At 40.9% G+C, this 24,164-nt stretch overlaps 2 protein-coding genes across 2 annotated transcripts in view; both read left to right on the plus strand.

The window, feature by feature from the left end:
* ZBED1 (zinc finger BED-type containing 1) overlaps nt 1–2,051 on the plus strand; it is a 134,590-nt gene extending 132,539 nt beyond the window's left edge. The window contains exon 5 of the mRNA XM_045004360.1: nt 1,956–2,051. The gene's annotated coding sequence lies outside the window, so the exon portion shown is untranslated. The remainder of the gene's footprint in view (nt 1–1,955) is intronic.
* The window catches only part of DHRSX (dehydrogenase/reductase X-linked), a 205,522-nt gene that overhangs the window by 133,590 nt on the left and 47,768 nt on the right, over nt 1–24,164 (plus strand). Inside the window, exon 4 of the mRNA XM_045004368.1 lies at nt 7,582–7,683. Coding sequence (XP_044860303.1) covers nt 7,582–7,683 — 102 coding nt within the window. The remainder of the gene's footprint in view (nt 1–7,581; nt 7,684–24,164) is intronic.

Here is a 24,164-nt window from a genome sequence, read left to right on the forward strand (position 1 = left end):
TTAAAAAAAAATCCTTTCAGTTTTAGCCTTTTAATTTTTGTTAAAGTAACTTGTGAAATGTAAATCCTGAAAGTTTCCCCCCCCCCCTTCCCTCTTAGTACAGTAAGTCAAAAGCTATGTAGTTAAGAAGTGACGCTATAAACTGCTTTTTCAATTGTTTCTTTTGAACAGACAATGTTCAAACAGTTCTGGAAAAAAGCATGTGCCAATAATTATCCACCAAGAATTTCTAACTATAGTATTCCTTAAACACCCCCCACAAAAGTCAGATTGCAATGAATAGGCTGGAGAATGCCACTGTTACTGATCTTAACCAAGGACTTACAGTATACTGTCTTTCTTGGAAAGTTCACAATTTCTACTTATGCACTTTGGCACCCATATTATGGCACCACAAGGGTGCCCTTTGACATTGGTGAGTCTGGATTTTCTTCTCTGAATATTACAGAAACCTGTTTAAACAGAGAGTTGATCTGTACAAGCATTAACAAATATAGCTAACCAAAGTTGATCATCTGTAAAAGGGGAAGAGCAAGGAGTTTCCTTAAGACCATTTAGCTTGAGGTGGGGGAAGTTCAAAGCTCCTTACCTCCCATATAGCATCCAAATGTACTGAATAGAAGTTTAAAGGTGGGTGTGCCACAGACACAGGTGAGATTGTGCTTGCCAGTTTTGTGGTGACCGTTCTGTCCTCTGCTATGTGCAGTTTGTTGTTAATCATTTTGTTTGGTTTTTTTTTATGTACAGAAGATTTAAAGCAGACATTGTTATGATGTTGAGGTACAGCCAGTACCTGCTTAAGCAAAATGCTACAATAGAATAAATGTATGTTAAAAAACTTGTCACATTGGGCAAAGCAGCAATATTGATAATATCAAACATGCATGTCTGGGTGTGAATAAGCACAGAATGAATTCTGGTCATCTTTTTGCTCCATTACACTCCATTTGTATGTAACTAGCTAATAACTTTCTGAGTATTGAGTTAGGTGTCCCCAGATTACAGCAAAGTAATAGTCAAATCTTTTTTTTTCATTCTGTGTGAATATTTTAGCTAGCATCTGACAAAGATGTAATTGCTTTGCTTTTAGTGAAGGTATTACATAGATCAGAGTGTCAGACATACCCACACAGAGGAAAGAAATACAGGCTCATGTGTCATTCTAGAAGTGAATGTCTGTGTGTGAAAGAATAGTAGAAGGAACTGCTGAATGGAATAGTGTTAGAAATTATTATGATTATTCAGCAGCATTAGCTGCTAGTGTTCTTCTTCCTAAATTCCAAATCCTACGTTCTTGCTCTGTTTTTGTTTGAGAATTTGAAAGCCACATGCAAAGCCAAGGACTGATTAGTTTTAAAGATCTATTATGCTAATAAACTTAGACAATAACAAAATTACACTTGTTAACAATTCTGGGGACAGGAATGATTTGAGGCCTAATGGACTGATAAACTGAAAATGTTAAAAATAATTTTTGCCTAATATTGGCATCAGCTTTAATTTGGAGAAGTATTGACTTTGTTTGTATTCCATCAAAGGTGATGTTTGCTTTCTTTGCCCAGACCTACTATACATGGAAAAACTTCATGAGCTGTTGTTTCTCATTATATTGGGCAAGTAACAAAGCTATTGCAAAGTTAAGGCTTAACTCCGCAGTGGGGTGAGTGCACTGACATGCAGAAGACTCATGACTGCAGGTTAAGGGCTTCTGTACACAGACCAATAAATGTGCATCACATTAGTGCACTTTAGAAAATACAACTCCTGTAGAGCGCATTACCCCACTGTGTAGAGAAGCCCTTAATCTGCAGTCATTTGTCTCGTCTTTATTGCTAAATGTTGGGTTTGGTTAAAGGGTAGTTAAAAAAATATATGTGGGTGGTAAATTTAAAACTGTTATGATCTGGCAGTATCATTTAGATTCTTAATATGCAATTCTTTAATCTACTACTCAGGCTAAAAGAACAAACCATACGAGAAAGGAGTTCTGGTTTCTGTTCTCTGCTCTGCTACTGATGCACTGCAAGACCGTGGGCAAGTCACTTAGGGCCATATTCAGACGTTCTCATGTGGAATAGCGCTTTAATCTCCAAAAAGTTCCATTTATTTCAGTAGAACTACTATCAGAGTAAGGTACTGCTACACGTGAGTAAGAATGTTAGCTTCTGGCCCTTAATCTCTCTGCTTTATGAGCAAACTAAGATTAATGTCCCCTACTTTATGAGGATTAGTTTATTCATTTTTGTGAACCGTGTGTTGAGATCTTTTGACAGAAGGAATTTAAAAATGATGAAGTTACAAAATATCATTATACATTTGCCAAGAAATGAGCCTGAAGCAAGAAAACAATATTAGTAGTACTTGTGGTAATGCCCAGAGGCCCCATTCATGGATCAGAACCTCATTGTGTTAAATACTTTGTCATTGTCATTATGAATGACTATGAAGTGCCGCTATGAATGGCCGTGAATAGTCATTGGTCCAGGGGAAAAGAGTGAGACTGGCTCTATAGCTTGGTGGTTAGTGCCCTTTCTGAGAATGTGGAAGACCCAAAATCAAGTTCCTGCTCCAATGACTATTTCATTATTTATAAAAAGCAAAACAGCTTCAATAGGAGAGACTGAGAAACACCTATGGCAGAATACTCCAAAGCCCAGTGGTTAACACATTCACCTTTCTCCTCATTAGTTAAGAGGGGGAAATTGAACACCCACATCCCAGGTGGGTACCCTACCCACTGGGCTAAAGGCTACAAGGATGATGATGTTCTTTCTTCCCCACCGCCCTCAAGCCATTTTGTGAATCTAGATCCCCTTTGCTTTTGTTAAAATTTTGAATTGGGTCAAAATGAAATGTTTTGTTTTAACATTTTAGAACCATTGCGATTTCTCAGTCTGGTCGAAACGTTCAATGAACTCAATGGTTTTTGGTGTATAGTTTATTCACCGAAAAAATGTTGCTCAGCTCTAGTCACAAGTGCTTTGTGTCTGTTGTTATATTGTATTAAAAGGAACTCCTCCTTTCATGGTGCATGCATATCTCCCATGGAAGAGGCGACCATTCTTTTCCTAATTTCTCTTCTATTGGGGCGCTAGAGCCGATTGGAGAAATAAAAAGCTACGGTAGATTCAGAGTATTTTTTGATATTTCTGTTTGCACACATAAAGGAAGGATCGAGATGGTAGTCAATACTGTTCAGAGTTATAACCGTACATTATTAGTTACTAAGCAACAGGACACAACAGGTAGTAACTACCTGGGAGATTACAGCATTGCTCATGTGGCTTTATACAGCAAGAAGGCCAAAGAAGGAATGGCTGTATCCACTTTCAGTGTGCAGTAATCCCCTAGAAATATGCTGTCTGTTGTGTCTCATTGCCACTTGCAAATGCAGTATACAAATAACATCAAGGAAAGCAGCCAGATCTAACCATATAGAGAGTGTTATTGACAATAGTCTGACATAATTGACAACCAGTTGGAAACTTCATTTGTGTCTGAAGTTCTAAAGCTGTTTCAGACTGGAAAAGTATTCTGCTGTAATGAATTTGAATAAGTGTTATTACTGTGTTTTATGTGGATTGCTGGAGTTCCTCGAGGCCCCAATCAGGGGTTAGGGTTTAGCTGTAATGCACTCTGTACACACAATCATACCCCAAAGAACTCACAGTCTATCTTATGATCATATCAAACATGTGGATTAGACAAATAAGTGGGGAAGGGAACAATGAGTTGTGGTAGGAAGAAAGCCTGTCTTGCATCCGAAGAAGTGGGTATTCACCCACGAAAGCTCATGCTGCAAAACGTTTGTTAGTCTATAAGGTGCCACAGGATTCTTTGTTGCTTTTACAGATCCAGACTAACACGGCTACCCCTCTGATACCTGAAACATAAGCCCTCATATCAGAGTCCTGGTATGAGGCAGGACCTGCTCACAGAATCTGGCAAGAAGGGGGCTGATATTGCAGAAATACACATCCCTAAGAAGTGCTAAGCACAGAGTACTCACGCAAACACATCCTGATATCAAGTGGTACTAAAACATCCCGATATCAAGGATGGTACAAAAACATTCCCCCTGGATAACAGAAACATACTGACCCGTCCTAAAAGATAAGGTCAGAATAACAGTAAGTAATAAAAATGCTTTAATTAAACCAACATATACCAGATAATAGCTAGCCACGTCAAGGGGCAGTAATTGATTATGTCAAAGGGTACAAACGTAAAGATGTATCTCAGGGGGAGTGTCTTTGTCCTGCCAAGGGGGCAGTGGAAAGTCCCGCCATTCACTGAGCTGCGTCCATTGTCATGGTTATAAATGTCTTAGTATCCTTGTAGCGTCTACCATGTGTTATTACGGTGTTTTGTCAACAATAAATCTGGCCTGGTGCCTTTGCACTTTAGTGGATCTTGTGGTCATTGGGCAGTTCATTCGAGGTCTGCTGTGCTGTCTGTCTGCGCTGAGCTGGAACAGCGCACGAAGAGAACACACACACAACTGAACATCTAACCACACTGGTGGCCCACATGTACAAGGTAATAACTAAACACATGCATGCAGCCAAACATCTAACGACAACAGTAAAGCTGAGTATGTTACAGTACAATAAATAGTAATCTCAAATCACTAAGTGGCTAGCCTAATAGTCCTGTGTCATTGGCACAAATTGTCGTTTTATATGTAAGAAACCAAAAGAGAGAAGAAAGAGCACATACTCTAGAGAGTATAATTGAACCCCCCTCTCTGTTTTTGTCAGTCTACATTTTTTAAAATGGCATGCAGTTTTCATAGCTCTTCTAAAGGGAGCCTGCAAAAAAGGGAGGTTGCACTTTTTTCTTCTGCCTCCTTTTGATGTATAAAAAACATCTGAAAGTTTTGCTTTAAAAATAAAATGAATAAATAAATAAAAGTTTGATGGGTGAGCAGCAAGGGGGGAGCAGATTTGTTAGTTTTTCACATAAGTCATACAGGTCTCGTCTGCCCTGTAATATTCTAGACAAGAGAACTAGTGAATTGGTGACATCAAAAAAGTCAAGAGAGTGGGAGTTGAACAACTGAAAGGGGAAGCAATTTTTAATCAGACTGTCTAAAACATATGGGAGGATTTTGGTTGTGTTTGAATGTTTATTAATTTTGTTGACACCTATTTAATTACTGATTAACAGTGGATAAAAGACATTTTTGTTAAAGATTCAACACTCTTTCAATTAAGGTATGATATTTCACAATAAATATGCTCTGAACAATTCAACAGATACCCTAATAAAACAAGGGAAGACCATACTTGACATTCCTGATATTTAGAGGGTGAAAAACCAAGAACTTGAAAAACAAAAGCTGAAAGAAGGGGAAAAACCTAAACAAATACTTTGCCTCAGTTTTGAATGAGTCTAATGAAGAACTTAGAGGTAGTGGTAGTGTGGCTAAGGGTAATAAGGATATGGAGGTAGAAATTATCACAGGCGAGGTAGAAGTAAGCTCAAACAGCTTAAAGGGACTAAATCAGGGGGCCCAGATAATCTCCATCCAATAATATAAAAAGAACTGGCACATGAAATTGCAAGTCCAATAGCAAGGAATCTGTAAGCTTGGGGGTCGTACCTTTTGACAAGAGAATTGCTGATATAGTTCCTAATTTTAAGAAAAGGAAAAAGTGATCCAGGAAACTACAGGCCTGTTAGTTTGATCTCAGTTGTATGCGAAGTCTTGGAACAAATTTTGAAAGAGAAAGTAGTTCAGGACATAGAGGTGAATAGTGAGTGGGATAAAATACAACATGGTTTTACAAAAGGTAGATCTTGCCAGACCAACCTGATCTCCTTCTTTGAGAAGATAACATATTTTTTTTAGACAAAGGAAACACAGTAGATCTAATCTACATAGATTTCAATAAGGCATTTGATACAGTTTCACATGGCAAATTATTAGTTAAATTAGAGAAGATGGGGATTAATATGGGAATTGAAAGGTGACTAAGGAACTGGTTAAAGGGGAGACCACAATGAGTCATACTGAAAGGTGAACTGTGAGGCTGGAGGGAGGTTACTAGTGGAGTTCCTCAGGGATTGGTCTTGGGACTGATCTTATTTAACATTTTTATTACTGACCTTGCCACAAAAAGTGGGAGTGTGCTAAAAGTTTTTTGCAGATGACACAAAGGTGGGAGGTATTGCCAATACAGAGTAGGATCAGAATATCATAACAAGAAGATCTGGTTGACCTTGTAAACTGGAGTAATAGAAATGGGATGAAATTTAATAGTGCAAAGTGCAAGGTCATGCATTTGGGGACTAACAACAAGATTTTTTGCTATAAACTGGGGATTTATCAGTTGGAAGTGACAGAGAAGGAGAAAGACCTGGGTATATTTGATCATAGAATGACTATGAACAGTCAATATAATACGGCCAAGAAAAAGGCTAATGCAGTCCTAGGATGCATGAGGTGAGGTATTTCCATTAGAGACAGGGAAGTGTTAGTACTATTTTACAAGGCATTGGTGAGACCGCATCTGGAATAGTATGTGCATTGCTGGTCTCCCAAGTTTAAGAAAGATGAATTCAAACTGGAACAGGTGCAGCAAAAGGCTACTAGGAAGAGACTCAAAAAGCTTGGCTTGTTTAGACTAACCAAAAGAAGGCTGAAGGGAGATACGATTGCGCTCTATAAATACATCAGAGGGATAAATATCAGGGAGGGAGAGGAGTTATTTAAGTTAAGTGCCAGTGTTAACACAAGAACAAATGGATATAAACTGGCCATCAACAAGTTTAGGTTCGAAATTAGGTGAAAGTTTCTCACCATCAGAGGAGTGAAGTTCTGGAACAGCCTTCAAAGGGGAGCAGAGGGGGGAAAAAAACCTAACTGGCTTCAAGACTCAGCTTGATTAGTTTATGGAGGGGATGGTATGATGGGACTGCCTACAATGGCATGTGGCCCATCGGTGACTGCCAGTAGCAAAAATCACCAATGACCAATGATGGGACACTGGATGGGGAGGGCTCTGAGTTACTACAGAGAAATTTTTTCCAGGTATCTGCCTGGTGGGTCTTGCCCACATGCTCAGGGCCTAATTGATCACCATATTTGGGGTCAGGAAGGAATTTCCGCCCAGCTCAAGATTGGCAGAGATCCTGGGATTTTTTTTTTCTTTGCCTTCCTCTGCAGCCTGGGACACAGGTCACTTGCAGGTTTAAACTAGGGTAAATGATGGATTCTCTGTAACTTGAAGTCTTTAAACCATGATTTGAGGACTTCAGTAACTCAGCCAAAGTTTGAGTCTATTACAGGAGTGGGTGGGCGAGGTTCTGTACACTTCAATGTGCAGGAAGTCACGATGATCACGATGGTCCCTTCTGACCTTAAAGTCTCTGAATCTGAATAAAAAAGAACATTTTCGGCCCTCCTTATACATTATAAAGAATTTTTAAAAGGGCATGAGCCAATGTTTTTTTAAAATCCCTTTCTTTGTAGGTCACACTCAAGCATAATGGGTGGGATTGTGATATATACATTTGTATTTTGTTTTATTTCACTGTAAACTGAGTTCACTGGGTGTTTTTTCTGTTTCTTTCCAGTGGAGTTTTTACACTGTGATTTGGCTTCAATGAAGTCCATACGGCAATTTGTGCAACAGTTTAGAGAAAAGAATTGTCCACTCCACGTCTTGGTGAATAATGGTGAGTTCTCTTTCACCTTCTCACATGCTTACTGTAAGATTTTGACATACTGGGTTCTTTACAGTGCTTCACATTTCAGATACTTTATTTGAACCAAACAACAAGATAGCAATTGACTCAGTTACTGCTTGCAGCCTTGTCAGCACTTCCGTACATTTTAAGAGACATCTCAGTTTGCCAGCTCTTTTGATTGTAGTGCAAGTGTCATGATACTCGTGTTATTTTTTTTTAATTAAAGCCCAAGCTTCTGGAGTCACGGAAGAGAATTCCAGCATTCATTTTTTAAAAGTTTCTAGGCCTCATGGTTGTGGTGAAAAACTGGAAAATGTGACCCTAAAAGTTCAAAAATCCAAAGGCAGATAAAAAACCCAACTTGTGTGTGTTTGGTTTTTTTAAAATCTCAAGATTTTTGGGGACTGACTTTTGATATTTTTGAACACTAGGATTGGCAGTTCTAACTATCTAATGTTTTTATAACCATGGTGTCTTCAGGATCCAGCCCAGAAAGAGATTTTTTTCTTCTGGCATTTTTATTTTAAAAGCCCCCTCTGTACTAAGCACTCTGCTATAAAGGGAACTTTTCAGATAAGCATTTAACCGGATGCAAATCATCAACAAACCCACGCCCCTTCCCCACTCACTTGGGGCTGTTGTCTAAGCCCTTCAGTGCTCACACACTTTTTTCTTTCCCCCCAATTATTTGCCTGAACCGTCTCTCAATGAAGACACAAGGGAGGAAACCGAGAAATCCAAAAGGGCCCACACTGTTTCCTCCTCCCATACAACTGTCCTGCCCTGCTGAGGGCAAAACAAACTAATAATTTCACCTGCATTACATTAGATGATTTGCTACATGCACTAATGTACTATAGGAGCTCTTGATAGTGCAAGCAAACTGTAGCTCACGCAATATTAAAATGAAAATTTAGAGTTTTATTCCATGGAGTTAATGTAAATGTGTGCCAAATCTTAACTCTTTAGCTCTTCTCTTCTGCAAGTGTCCATAAAGACAACCCTCTCCCCCTGCTGGTCATCTATAAGAACAAAATTTTGACGGCAATGGATGGGATTCTTAAAGTGGAATGGATCTTGGTGTTCTTTTAAGAGAAGAAAAAACTTCCGGATTTCATAGAATTGTACGCCAGAAGGTGCCATTAGATCTATTAGATCTATTCAGGATTGAAAGGCTAGCTTCCACCCTAGCTGCAGCCTGTGCAGTAAAAATGAAGACCCATACTGTAACTGCTCATTCTTGAAAAAATGAAGCAAGAATGTACAGGTTTCAGAGTAGCAGCCATGTTAGTCTGTATCCGCAAAAAGAACAGGAGTACCTGTGGCACCTTAGAGACTAACAAATTTATTTCAGCATGAGCTTTCGTGAGCTACAGCTCACTTCTTCGGATGCATGGAATGGAACACACAGACAGGAGATATTTATACATACAGAGAACATGAAAAGGTGGAAGTATGCATACCAACAGGAAGAGTCTAATCAATTGAGATGAGCTATCATCAGCAGGAGAAAAAAAACCTTTTGAAGTGATCATTAAGATGACCCATAGAAGGTGTGAGGAGAACATAACATAGGGAAATAGATTCAATTAGTGTAATGACCCAACCATTCCCAGTCTCTGTTTAAGCCTGAGTTAACTGTATCTAATTTGCATATTAATTCGAGTTCAGCAGTCTCTCTTTGGAGTCTGTTTTTGAAGTTTTTTTGTTGCAAAATTGCCACCTTCAAGTCTGTCACTGAGTGGTTAGAGAGGTTGAAGTGTTCTCCCACTGGTTTTTGAATGTTATGATTCCTGATGTCAGATTTGTGTCCATTTATTCTTTTGCGTAGAGAATAAATGGACACAAATCTGACATCAGGAATCATAACATTCAAAAACCAGTGGGAGAACACTTCAACCTCTCTAACCACTCAGTGACAGACTTGAAGGTGGCAATTTTGCAACAAAAAAACTTCAAAAAAACAGACTCCAAAGAGAGACTGCTGAACTCGAATTAATATGCAAATTAGATACAGTTAACTCAGGCTTAAACAGAGACTGGGAATGGTTGGGTCATTACACTAATTGAATCTATTTCCCTATGTTATGTTCTCCTCACACCTTCTATGGGTCATCTTAATGATCACTTCAAAAGGTTTTTTTTCTCCTGCTGATGATAGCTCATCTCAATTGATTAGACTCTTCCTGTTGGTATGCATACTTCCACCTTTTCATGTTCTCTGTATGTATAAATATCTCCTGTCTGTGTGTTCCATTCCATGCATCCGAAGAAGTGAGCTGTAGCTCACGAAAGCTCATGCTGAAATAAATTTGTTAGTCTCTAAGGTGCCACAGGTACTCCTGTTCTTTTTGCGGATACAGACTAACATGGCTGCTACTCTGAAACCTGTACATTCTTGCTCGTCAGAGCAGATAAAAAGCATTATAGGCCCAGTTTTTCAAATGTGGATGCCTAAACTTAAGCATCTAAGTAATTATTTAGGCATCTGAATAAAAATGGCCTGATTTTCAGGGGTGTCCACCTCCCAATGACATCAGTGGGATTTGTGGATGCTCAGAAATTCTGAATATCAGGCCACTTTTACTCAGATGCTTAAATAATGCACCTAAGTTTGAACATTTGGTCCATAAGCTATGCAATTATTCAACTGATCTCTGGCATCTTAATAATAATATCTAGCTCTTCAATAGTGTTTTTCATCAGTAGATCACAAAGCTTGTTACCAAGGAGGTCAGGATCATTATCTCCTTTTTGTAGGTGGGGAAACTGAATCACAAGGAGGAAAAGTGACTTGCTCAATGTCACCCAACTAACAGCAGTGAAACTGGGATTAGAATCCAGATCTTCACAGTCAGTCCAAAGCACAGCCACTAGGCCACATTGATACCTGAGACAAGGTTGACAAAGGAACAGTGATGGTAGGGAGAGAAGTAAGAAATACATGCTTGATCTTGCAAATTACTACTGAGCATATTGCTCATAACTTTATGCAGTTCCATTACTGCCTTGATTAGTCCCACTGAGTTATAGGACAACCAAAAGCACGAACCACTACACTTGGTAATCTAATTGTGTTTGAAGGATTAGACCCTAAAAGAGTGGCTTTGTGAAGATGATAGCAAGCATCTGATTTTCAATGCTGTTACATTTTTGCTGTATCACTACACGGGAAACAAGGAGCCTGACTATTACATCAAAGTCCATCATCTTAAAAATGTTGTTCTTTGATGGGCTTAATAAAAAACGGGATACGACACCAAAGCCTCGAAGTCCAAAATATTAACTTTAAAGAGGCTTGACATACAGTGCCTTGAACTAGTTTACATTTTCATGACCCCCAAGAAAGGCATTTTATTTAATTCATGCTCAGTTACTGTTGCCCAGATAAATTAGCTCTTTAAGAAAATCCTTTCAGAAGCTGTAATGAAATGGATGGCTTAACTTTGCCTTTTACGAAGGCTATAACAGAATCACAGGAATAATCATCTCCAGAGCTGCTGTAAAGGCTTCCTTCTAATAATTAGGTTAGCCTCCGACAATCACATGGTGAATCACCAAGCTTCCGCTTCTGGGGGCTTGTTTTCCTATTCTGTTCAACATCTGTTTTAGCTCCTGTAAATAATCTGGCATTTGGCTGACATTAAAAGGGAAAGTCGGTAGATTCCAACAGAGTGAGCATCTGATCCTTTGACACCAAGAGAGAGGCTCCCAGTGACCTTGGATTAGTGCTGAGTGCATAATTTTGCGCATAGAGCCATTGAAGCTAATTGATTTTTATTTTCCTTTTTAATTTTGCATTCCAGAGTCTTCACTGAAAATCCATTCAGTGTGATTTATACTGTGTTTAGGGAACATGATTCATTCATAGATTTCAAGGCAATAAGGGACCAATATGTTCCTAGTCTCTGACCTCTCTCCATGCTCAGACGTTGTTGTTTTTCCGCCTCCCATATTCAATTACAAAAATACCAGTCACTAGAACAAGGGCAATGCTGGCTGTAATTCTGCTTTGGACTGGTTCTGATTGGATTACAAAGATGCGTGTTTGCATGTTTTTTGTTAAAATATTTGATTGTCAAAACACAAACCTTTTTACATGAATATTAAGCAGTTTGGGGAAAATTAATTTTCTCTAGGGAAACTTTGTTAATGTGCAGATCTAAAATAACCCATTTGTGAAATTGTAGAGTTCTCTATATTGTCAATTATTTTTAGTTTAGCATTGAGAGCCTGATCCTGAAAGTTTTCTCTGTGCAAAGTTCCGATGCATATATGGGTTATGGTGCATTTTTAAGTGTCCAATGCAACGCCCATTGGAGATAATGAAAAGACTCTAACTGAGCTTTGCATGAGGGCCATAGGAGGGGCTCAGAGGGCTTTGTATCAGGCCCTAAATGACTTTAATAGGAGTTCTGCACGCAGAGCACTTACTGAGCTAAGAATTATATGATCAAGGACCGTAAAATGGGGAATGAGTAATACTCGGAAATATTGTCAGATTTAATGCAAAATAAATCACTTCAGAGCATTACTTAGTTTATTTACTCCATTCTCACAAGGTCTTTAAGTTAGTTTAGTTGCTTGAAATGAAATATTTAACTTTTAAAATATAGATATAGTTTCATTTATTATACATTATTCATATTTACATGATGTAATTGTATGATTATGCAATACATTTATACCGGGTTTGTGTGTGTATCTATCTATACACACATAATTAATACATTATTCACTTTAAATAAAAGTTATTGGGCCAGAGAGACAGTGGGAATGACTCTATAGCTGAGTGGTAAAGACACTCCCCTGAGAGACGGGAGACTTGGATTCAAGTCCCTGAATATTTACATATTTTATACATATTTTATACAGAGTGATCCACCACAGAAGTCACTGGTTAGGGGACTCATCTGGGAGGGAGAAGACCTTGGTTCAAGTCCCTGCTTCAGATCAGGCAGAGGGGGGAATTGAACCTGGATCTCTCACTTCCAGGGTGAGTCCCTTAACTACTGATCACTTTTTGGGGGGGGCGGGAGGGGGGAGGAGCAGTTCCTCTTTCTTTTTTTTCTTTTTTTTAAACAAGAAAGGGCTGACTTGGCTTGGCTGTCCTACTCCAGGAGAGCAGAGAGAGGTACCTCCCTAAGGCCTTTGAGGGTTGGGGCTTAGACCATGCCTCTTTCCTTGGCATTTCCTCTTGGCTCATTTAGGTGGATCCCTGTTCAACATGCTGGCTTCTGTGAACCAGAGACAGAGCCACTGGTGGCCCCTGGCCCACACAGTTAGCACCCAAGCTCACCCAAATCTGAAAAAAAATGTCAAAGTTGAGCCAGGCCACTGAGGGGCGCAGTCTTATAATGCAGTTGCTGCTGACTCAAACTGCTCCGCTCAGCTCTGCTTCCCTATCAACATGGGCTCCGACTCTGCGCCCTCCCCTCCAGCTCCAGTTATCGCCTCCCTGTTGGCTGATTATTTCTTTACTCCCAAACAACCTGGTTTTGGCCAACCCCTCCCCCCCAGCAGTGGGCAGGAGCAGGGCACACCTCTCCCTATGGGGAGGAAGCAACTGTGTGGCATGGGATGGAATTGGTACCTTTGTCAATGGAGAACAGAGTGGAGCTTGTGTCAGGGAGCAGAAGCCCAGGCACTTGTGTCTTTGGATGTTTGAAAAGCACACAGCAAATTATGGGCACTACCACAATATAAATGTTAAATTAATAGTAATCACATGTAGAAGAGGCATGTATTAAAAAAACTTTAGGAGCTGACAGTGCCATGGTATGGAAATCTCTAGAGCTGTAAATTGATGGTATTATTTCCCACTTAGATTTTTTTTCCGTACCAAATTGGCAGTTGTCTTCCTTGTATGCTTAAATACACTTGTTTCTTTATTTTATTCTTTTTCTATGGCGAGTGATTCCACTGATCAGTAAATGTAACAGGGACGTTACAACAACCTTAGTGAAAACAGAGCATCCACATACCATCAAAGATGATTAGAATACAAATTGCCAGTCTTGAGGGACAATGAAATACTGTTTGAGACTACCTGAGTGTCTTTTTTTGGCACTGGGTTGGGGAGGGAGGGAAATCTACAAGACCTTGAATACATTTCTTGGTAGAATTGGAGGTTGAGAGATTTTAATATATTAGCCCATTGTAGGCAGATCACAAAGCTAATGAATTTCAGGCTGAACACTTTCTAAGACTTTAAAATCAGACAATAATTGTGAACTATTGACCAGTTCAGAAATTCATCATTGCACATTTTGTAGGTGAGTGCAGAAATTTATTTCTTACTATAATATGTAACCCTCTCTAAACCTGCTTGTTTGTGGGGTACGGCTGTATGATACAATCAAAATTATAGACACAGATATGTGTATGAGTTATGTAAGTGTGCTTGTGTGTAATATACCAGATATATATGCATACATACTTATATGCATACACACTTAGACTCTGATTCTTCAAACACTTATACATATGAATAACTTTATGTAGGTGAGCAGTCCCATGGAAGTCAAGGGGACTAATCACTTATGTAACGTTACTCGCATGCTTAAGTAGTTCACAGGATCGAACCTTAAGAAGAAAACTGATATATGATGGGTAGGGGACAAAGGCATTCAATCAACTATACATACAATTTGTATACACCTAAAATATATTATTAATAGCTAAAGTACGTTGTAATTTAGCATTTATATTATGGTGCCACCAAGCAGCCTGAGTAAAGATCCTGGCCCAATGGTGCTAGTCATAGGCGTCGACTTCCCCTCTGCCCTGTGGTGCTCGACCCTCACCCCTGACCTGACCCTGCCCTGCCTCTTCCTGCCCCTGCACCACCCTCACCACACCCCAATTCTACCCTCTTCCCCCAAGTCCCTGCTTCCTGCCCTGCCTCTTCTCTGCCTCCTCCCCTGAGCGCACTGCATCCCCGCTCCTCCCCTTCCCTCCCAGAAAGTCCTAAGCACTGCCAAACAGCTGTTAGGCGGCAGGAAACGCTGGGAGGGGGAGGAGCGGGGATGCGGCATGCTCAGGGGAGGAAGAGGTGAAGCAGGGGGCACGGGAGCTTGGCTGCTGGTGGGTGCACAGCACCCGCTAATTCTTCCCCGGAGTCGGCACCTATGGTCTAGGTGCTGTACAAATACATAGAAACAAACAGCACCTGCCTCTAAGAGTTTACAATCTAAATATACAAGATAGACAGTATGGGAGAAAGGAAGTATTGTTATCCCCATTTTACAGATGAGAACAGAAACAAAGAAACTTAAGGTGAAATCCAAACACCATTAAGTCAGTGAGTTTTACCATTGACTTCAATGGAGCACAGATTTTGCCTAAGTGACTTGCCCCAGATTATACAAGAAGTCTATGGTTGAACCAGGAATTGAAGCCAGATCTTCTGAATCTTAGTCCAATGCCTTAATCATAAAACCATCCTTCATCTCCTATGCCCTATATTACCACCTACAGTTCCTCAGAAGCCAACTAGCCCCACTTGCCATTCACACAGTGGTTAATTAGCTGATTTCTTACAGGTATCATGGCAGAGCTGGGTCTAGGGGAGAACTTTGAAGGAGGAGAAGATAGTGACTTTCTGGATTAGCTCAAAGAGGGTTTTCCATGCATTATTGGCAGCACTGAAGGAGGCATAAGGATATTTGTGTGTAACACTAATTTGTTGTATAAATGTGAGATATTCATGGAGAGCCAGATTTTCAGACAAACTCAGCATCTAACAGCTACCATTTAGTCTCCCACATAAGTGGTTGGATTTTCAGACAAGCTCAGCTCTTAATGTAGACATCTAAATTAAGTGCCCAGATTTTCAATAGTAATCTGTATCCAGCAGCTGCATCCTTCAGGGGTATTGTTGTCAGCTGAAATGAGGTGTACAAACTTCATGTGATAAACATATCAGAACTCTTCTAAAAGGTCTATATGTTCATTATAATAACAAGTCAGTAACAGGAGCAACTTGCTCATTCAGGATAGTTCTGGAAGTCAGAGAATCCACATCGCATACATTGAAATCCTGACTTTTGTTTAGCACGGTCTTGTTTTTTCCTAAAAGATTTTTCTCATCTTATGATGTCAAACACTCTATGAAACTGTAAATATCTCAGTCTCCACAGGTGGCGAGTTCGCCACCTTTGGTTTCGTGTCTCAGCTGCAAATTAATGATGCCAGCTTGATCAATAGAACATAGATGCAAAGCTCAGCTGCAGATGTGCTGTATTGCTTAATCTTAATCTGTTGAAGTCTATGGGACTTTTGCAATTCACTTCAGTGGGAGCAGGATTGGGTCCATAATTTATTTTTTACCAAACCCTTTCATTTTGTTCTACATTAATTTATTTTTAATGCAAATCACAAAATAAGAAATTTCACCATCTAGCAGCATTTCTTATTGAAGTAGGATGATGTGGCTGCCTAATCTGTTTTCTGACTGAGATTGTGAATGCTTGTCTTGAATAATAATGCACTGGGGGGAATGTATTTTCAGGAATAAAATGTTTTTCTGCAGCCAGACCCAACCAAGAATGCTCTATTTTGTTTTAATGAGAAAAAAATCCATTATAAAACAATATATTAAAATTAAATATGAATTTGTAACTTGTTTTTTGTGTTTTCTAGAAAGCCAGGTTGGGTTTTATGTATTTTCACTATACACATAAATCAACACTCTGTTATGCCCCATGGCAGAATTCAGATGTGTCAAAAATCAAATCAGCCCTTAAGGAGAATATTATATTTATAGGCTTTTCATTTTTCAAAAACCTGATGAGTTTCAGTTATTGTTTGTTGCATTTGGGCTTTCTGTCTCCCTCCCCCCCACACCCCTGCACCTGATAAACCTAAGCCTTGTCTACACTAGAAAGTTATACCACTTTAACTATACAGGTAAGTTAATCTTCTCTACTGTGGATGCAGTTACTATAGGCAGGACTGCTCGCACCACCTATTATTAAGGTTTCCTGACACATCTCATTATAAGATCCTGTTTTCAGTTGTTTATAACATTGCCTTACTTAACTGTTTGGGTTGAAATTTTCCATATTGTGTGTTAGCCTCAGGCTGGATTTTTATTTATTTTATTTTATTGGAAAATTTCAGCCAAAATTGTTCAACTGTTTCTGACAATGAGGTGAGGGGAAAATAGTTATTTTGCCCAGTGTAAAAAAGTCTAGCAACCTTTTTAAAAAACAAAAAACAAACAAAAAAAACTCTCCTGTGTCTCCATGCTTTGGAGCAGGGACTTGAAACTTGGCGGGGGGTGTCCTTTGTGTCAGAGATGTGCCTTTTGCCATCTTTGTGAAAATCTACCCCAGTTTGGCTAGATTATAAGCCTTTGAAAAATGGCAATTCACACATGCTCAGTAGAGACATCTTAGATTTTAGCAGCTAAACTCCCTGAAGATTCCGTCTGCACTGTGCTTGCTCCATCTCAGGGCTAAGCAAGACTTTCCTGCAATTGCCACTGATCTACTGCAGGCTGTGCCAGGCCCAGATCTGGGCAGTTGAACTGAAAGCAGGGAGCCTCTCTCTCCTGTGCTTTCAGTGACCCACCCCCCCATGCAGAGAAAGCAGGATGGAAGAGGGAGCTGCCTCATTCAAATACAAAGGCAACAAGAGCTAGACCCTTTGAGGGAAGAGGGAAGGAGGAAAGAGATTGGGACAAGGAGTCTGGGTGGACAGAAAGTGGAGTGGGAGGGAGAGAAAATGGGAGTTGAGATGGGAGGAGTTTAGGACTGGCTGAGCAAAGGAAACTGGAACTGGAACAGTGCAGCAGCGGGGAGGAGAGACAGCTCTGAGGAGCTGGAGCAATGGGGTGGGAGGCTGAGCAAAGAAACAGGGACAAGAAATTGCAGGCACAATGAGATTGGATGAGGAGCCCAGGAACAGAGATTGGGGATGGGGAACATGAGCGAGGGAGAGGAGGGTGATTGGAGGTAAGAGTGGGGGAAATGATTCAGATCAGGAGCCGGGGAACTGGGTCTATCTGGGCAAGGAAACTGGGAGGTATGGTGGGGGGGTGACACTGGATCTGGCTAAGTGAAGAGAATGAGATGGGGATGAGGAACAGGGGAGAAGAAATAGGACTGGGACAGAGACAGGTTGAAGAGGAAGGGTTCAAGCTTGAAGTGAATGGGCAGAAGAGGCAGTGCCCACTAGAGAACACTCCTCCTCCAGGCATTGGAATGGAACCAAAGATGAGACTCACCATTCCTCTGCTGTTGGCAAATATCTCTGAAACCCCATGGCAAAGTGGACCATCACTCTCTGATCCTGGCCCACAAAGAGGATAACAACCTACTACTGTTTTCAATTACACCGTTAGCTCACGTGGCAGAGGTCTATATGGTGGATCTAAATGTTCCAACCTTGCCGATGACCCATGTGGGTGTCAATATGATGCCACACAATGGAATTTCTGGATCTTTAAGGGTTTTTTGGGTTTTTTTTTTTAATCTAGGAAATTACATGCAAAAAATTGTTAGGAAATTACAGAATTAAGGTTGCCTGTGCAGCCCCCTGTAGAAAAAATATTATGTGATCATTTAATTAAAGACTGTGTGTATCATAATGTATAGGCACAAGTAGGCCAAATTATGATTCCACAGGTAACTTTCATTATGTCATTTCCCAAATATGGAGTGACTTGACTTTGAAACCTTAATAATGTTCTTTTAACATAGATTTTGTGTATAGAATATAGTATAAAGATGCCAGTATAATTAAAGCAGTACAGCCCCATAGTGTGGATGCAGTTATCCTGGCATAAAGGTGCTTATGCTGGTATTCCTGTACAGAAGGGAAATAAGCTATACCAGTATACGATACCTGTTTACCAGTATAATTGTATGCACAATAGGGATTGCACTGGTATAACTATTTTGGAATTATATAAATTGTAGCAGTGTAGTGGGCATGACCATGTTAGTAAAAAAAATCACATCCCTAACAGAAATAGTTACACTGGTATAAAAACTGTGTGTAGACAATGCCTTTGTCCTCTCATGTGGAACAGCCTTCTGTTCATTGTTTCCCCTAGAATTTCTTTTTTAGAAGATATTCTTCCTTTGTAAACCAGAGGAAAGCATGTCTGGGAATAATATAAAGCCTGTGAAAAATACTTTGAGAGAGAGATTCAGCTTCTCTGCAAGGTGACTTGCATGTAAATATGTATAACTGAGCCATCTCAATGCCCAGCATTGCCTTGTGCTGCCATGGATGGAGACCTAAGTGCAGTAAAAATGCCCTCAGAGCTGGGTGACATTTTTTGTCAGTAATTTTTTTATGACAAATGCAAATTCAGCAACACTGAAACATTTAATGAATTCGTGTCGGATTTTGTTTCAATCAGAGAGACAAAAATTCTGATAAAATCAAAATGTTTCATTTTGACATTTTCTAAATTTAAACATTTCAGTTTTTCAGTGTGAAACAACTTTTTGTTTCATAATTTCCTTTTTATTTTTATAGCCAAAACAATCAAATGTTTAAAAAGGTAAAAATCAAAATCAAGCATTTTAACTTTGTTCAGTCCTAAATTAAATATTTTACTTTTCAATTTGCAAATAAAAATAATTGTTTTGACTTCAACCAGAAATTATCCCACCCAGCAGCAAACTGAAAAACCTGTTATTTGCACAGCTCTCCTTGGGACTCCTGTTCCCTGAGCCAGTTGAAAACAGGTAGGCAAGGGGGACATGTTGATTACTGCATGGGAGAGACAGTTTAAATCTTTTGTGTATTTGTGCCAGGCTTGATTTATTTAAAGTAAAAATTGAGAAATATAAATATCTTTAAAACAAAACAAATTGAAGTAACCCTTTGTAAATAACAGTCTTTCTTTAATAAATCCTTTGTTTTAAAGCTTTAAAGGGTAGTTAAAAATATAAAGCTTCTAAAATGCATTTACTTACAATATTTCATTCCTCAACTCTAGTACAGCCAGCCACTGTGCAAGTTCTACATACAGTTCTGTGAAGGTTCCTTGGTCCTGACCTGTAACACTTATTATGCCAGTCCTGAACCTCTTGTTATGCCATGTGCACTATGGACTAGTATGAGATAAAGCCAGCCTTTTAATATAAGGCTTTTTTCATTGGCTTTCTCCCCCCTCCCCCGGCCAAGGGAGAGGTTTCTGTAGAAAAAATATAAGGCAATTCACAATGCCATTTCTCATTGGGCAACTGTATATCTCAAAACTTAGCAAAAACTCTCCATTATTCACCATTCATAGAAGATAATCATTATAAATGCCTCCTTGTTAAGTGTAGCTAATTAAAACATTTATGTATACAACAATACATCTAAATGCAATTCAGTAGAATATAACTATCTTTACAAGAATGGTCTTTCAGGGCAGTTAATGAAGTACAATATTTTTGCTTGTGCCAATTTATTATTATTAATTATGTATTTTGCAGAATCTCATGGCAGCATGGCATTTTATGCAGTTCTCAGTATGCATGCTGTCAGTCCTCTGCTTGGATACTTCAGTAATAATGGTTATTCAATCACAAAGCAAAAGCCCCATTAGCAGCTTAGTTATTAATTCATTTTCTAATGTCATGTTTCTATTGGTGATGTCTGTTTAAACAAAGATTTCTGGAGTCAATCCAGCTGAATCAGAGAAAATAACATATAAGACAGCTGAATCAAAACAGAGGTTGTGAATGCTAATGGTCTGTATGTTGCCATTTCTTCTATAATCCACTTTCAAAGCCACTCTAAAAACACTGGGGAGAATTACTAGTCCCAAGGCAATTTGTAATGAAACAAGTCTGAAAGATATTGTTAGGATAAGAAGAATACTAATATCCCTCTCAGCTCTAGGTAGTTTGCAATGAGGATATGAGAAGGAAATGCTGCATGTTCTTGGCATCAAATAGTCTCTGAGCTATTGGAAAAATAGAAATAGCTTTTGTTCTTTTACTTCACCCTTTCAGGGCCTATGAGTAAAGCTGATGATGTGTCTGGACAAAAGAAAATCAATAGTGTACCACTTAATACCTACTGAATGTTAGGTAGTTAATAATTAAAAAAAAAAGAGAGCTTGTTACACTTGCGAGGTTTACCCTGTTGTCAGAAAACCGACCTGGGTCAGTTGTTCGCTGTACTTATGCTCTGTCTTCCTGTAGCTATGGACATTTAAAACTGCTGTTCCTCAAATTGCAGGAAAGGTTTTTCACTAAGCTTGATGTGAATCTCTTCAAAGCCTTTAGGAGAATGGGGGAAAATATTTGTTGAATACTGATAAAATCTCAGTTTGTCAAACTTGTTGGATTAATATTAGTTAACCAATTCTTTAAAAAAAAAAAAAAGAGGCGGAGGAGGAAGACATTCTAGCAGAAATGACTGTGCCTGCTCAAGGACTGAACAAGAATTTCTGCAAAGAGGAAGCTCTTAAGCAGTGACCAAAATAGTTTGATGGAATTTATACTTTAGAAATTACACCCTTGAGTGGGTGTGAGCTCTCTCCCTCCTCCTCAGGACCACAGGCATAGGCTCAGATTTGGTGTTGTGCCTCCTGGAGGTGCAGCCCGAAAGGTGGACCCCAGTGTGGGAGTGGAATGCAAAGGCATCTCTAAGCCTCCTTTGCACTCACCAAATTCAGTGTATCTCCAGAGCTCAAAACGTCTCCTGGTTCAGCCCTGGAGCTGCTCTAATTGAGCTGGTTGAAATTTTTCATCCTAAACATTTTTTGGCAAAAAATACAAATTCAGCAACACTAAAACATTTTGCGAACGCATGTTGGTTTCGCTGAATTGTGTGTGTAGAAAAAAGGAAACCTCTGACAAAGTCAGATTTTCATTTTGACACTTTCTAATGAAGGCATTTCCATTTTTCAGTTCTAACCAGTTTTCATTTAGAAATTTCCTCAGATTTATTTTTAAAAATTCAAAAATGTTAAATACTCAGAATCTAAATGAAAAGTTTCCTTTTTCATCAAATGAAATGTTTTATTCAGGAAAAATATTTTTGACTTTTTGATTTGCTGAAAATTTCACAAAATGTGATGTTTTGGGTTGACAAAAAACACATTTTTTTTCTTGAGTTTTCAGAATTGCCGGTGAACTGATAAATCCATTATTTGCACAGCTCTAGCTCTAAGTTATGACAGCCTCCCCGGGCCTGCCTATGGCTTGTGACAGAAGCCAGAATGTCTATAGGAGAAAGCGTCACAGCTCTGTCTTCTTCTACCTTAACACACACCCCTATGTCTGGGCTGGCAGGGGGACAACATACAGCTGCCTACAGCAGCCCACTGGTTAGGGCTGCCAACTTTCTACTTGCACAAAACTGAACACCCTTGTCCCACCCCCTGCCCTGCCCCTCCTCTGAGTCCACGCCCCTGTCACGCCCCTTCTCTGAGGCCACGCTCTCGACTCACTCCATCCCCCCTCCCTCTGTTGCTCACTTTCCCCAAACTCAGTCACTTTTTCATTTTCACCAGACTGGCTCAGGGGGTTGGGGTATGGGAGGTGGTGAGGGCTCCAGCTGAGGGTGCGGGCTCTGGGGTGGGGCCAGAAATGAGGAGTTCAGGTTGTGGGAGGGGGCTCCGAGCTGAGACAGTGGGTTGAGGGTGTGGGTGGGGGTACGGACTCTGGGCTGGAGGTGCGGGTTCCAGGGTGGGGCCAGAAATGAGGGGTTCAGCATGCGGGAGGGAGCTTTGGGCTGAGGCAAGAGGTTGGGGTGCGGGAGGGGGTCTGGGCTGGGGGTATGGGCTCAGGTGTGGGGCCGGCGATGAGGTATTTGGGGTGCAGGAGGGGGCTCCGGGCTGGGGCTGAGGGGTTTGGTGGGCAGGAAGGGGATCAGGGCTGGGGCAGGAGTGCGGGGGGTGTATGAATGGGCTGGCTTGGGTTGCAGACTGTAGGATGGGGCTGGGGATGAGGGGTTTGGGGTGTAGGAGAGTGTCTGGGCTGGGATTGAGGGGTTTGGAGGGCTGGAGTGGGATTCAGGACTAGGGCAGGCAGAAGGGGGCATGGAGGGCAGGCTCCGGGAGGGAGTTTGGGTGAGGAAGGGGGTTCCAAGCTAGGGCAGGGGGTTGTGGCAGGGGAGGGGGTCAGGGGTGCAGGCTCTGGCCAACGCTTACCTCAAGCAGCTCACGGAAGCAGCGGCGTGTTCCCTCTCCGACTCCTACGCAGAGGTGCGGCCAGGCCAATGGGAGCTGCAGAGCCGTCGCTTGGGGCAGCGTAGGAGCTGGAGTGGGGGACATGCCGCTACTTCCGGGAGCTGTGCGGAGCCACAGCAGGCAGGGAGCCTGCCTTAGCCCGGCTGTGCTGCCAACCAGGCTTTTAATGGCCCGGTCAATGGTGCTGACTGGACCCACTAGAGTCCCTTTTCTACCAGGTGTTCCAGTTAAAAACAGGACACCTGGCAAAGCTACTTGTGTCTGTGCCATGAGACTTTTCCCTGGCCCTGCGGGCTGTGTATGATTCCTACATGCTGAATGGGGGACGGAATAATCCAGTTCAGTTCAGAAGGAGTGCTTGGAGTTTCACATTTACTTTATTTTGGATGTGCAAGGCCCTCTGTGATCAACCTCCTGCCTTCTGATGCACTTTAACTGTTGTCAACATTGCTGGAAACAAAACTATCACTAGTTAGCAGGACTGTCACTTCTCTCTCTTCTCCAGCCCAAGCATGTGTCTGAGCTCCACTGCTCCCATGTGATGGGACTCCCCATTCCTGACACTTTACTGCAGCTGGGACTCAGATTGGGACCCCAGCTTTACCAGGTTGGCCCAAAACTAAGCCTTCCCCAACTGAGCCAATGGATTCTGCAGGAAGCTTGTCTCAGCTTGAAGTTGCTCTATAACCTTCCTGCCAGTGCCCAGCCCAAATGGCTGGACTGGTTTATGGGGTAGGGAAGGGGGAATCCTCCTCTCTTCTCCAGCTTCAGGGCATCTCCACAGCTGCTCCATGGAGGACACCAGCCCTGAATAACAATGCTTCAGTGGAGCTGTGGAAATAGAAGAGTACAACAGAAGCCCTGCGGTCTGGACACCGCAATTATAAAAAATATGAACTGACATGCAGATGAACTGCAATGAACTGGCTATGGAGTGCTCCTCCCATTTCAGGGATCTCAGAGAGTCATAAAAATATCAGAATAACCTGCCAGACAGGGTCTTCATAGAGCCCAAACAGATCGCTTCTATCAGGTTTCCTTATGCCATCAGCCTGCAAAGTGAGAGGGACTTTACTGAGGTTCAGGCTATGTCTTCCATATAGTAGCATGTTACATTGCATCTGAGCTACTCACTCCTTCCACTTTGTTCTTTTCCCCCCTACCCATTCTCTGTCTTCTTTCATCCCTTCCCTCTACTCCTCTTTCCACCTTTCTCTTGCTTCCTCACCTCTGCTTTCCTTTCCTCTGCATTTTCTCTTTCCCTTTCTTTTCCCTTCCACTATTGCTCTACTCCCCTCCTCTCCTTCCTCCTCTCTCT

This window comes from Mauremys mutica, chromosome 1 (assembly GCF_020497125.1).
Source record: "Mauremys mutica isolate MM-2020 ecotype Southern chromosome 1, ASM2049712v1, whole genome shotgun sequence".
NCBI lineage: Eukaryota > Metazoa > Chordata > Testudines > Geoemydidae > Mauremys > Mauremys mutica.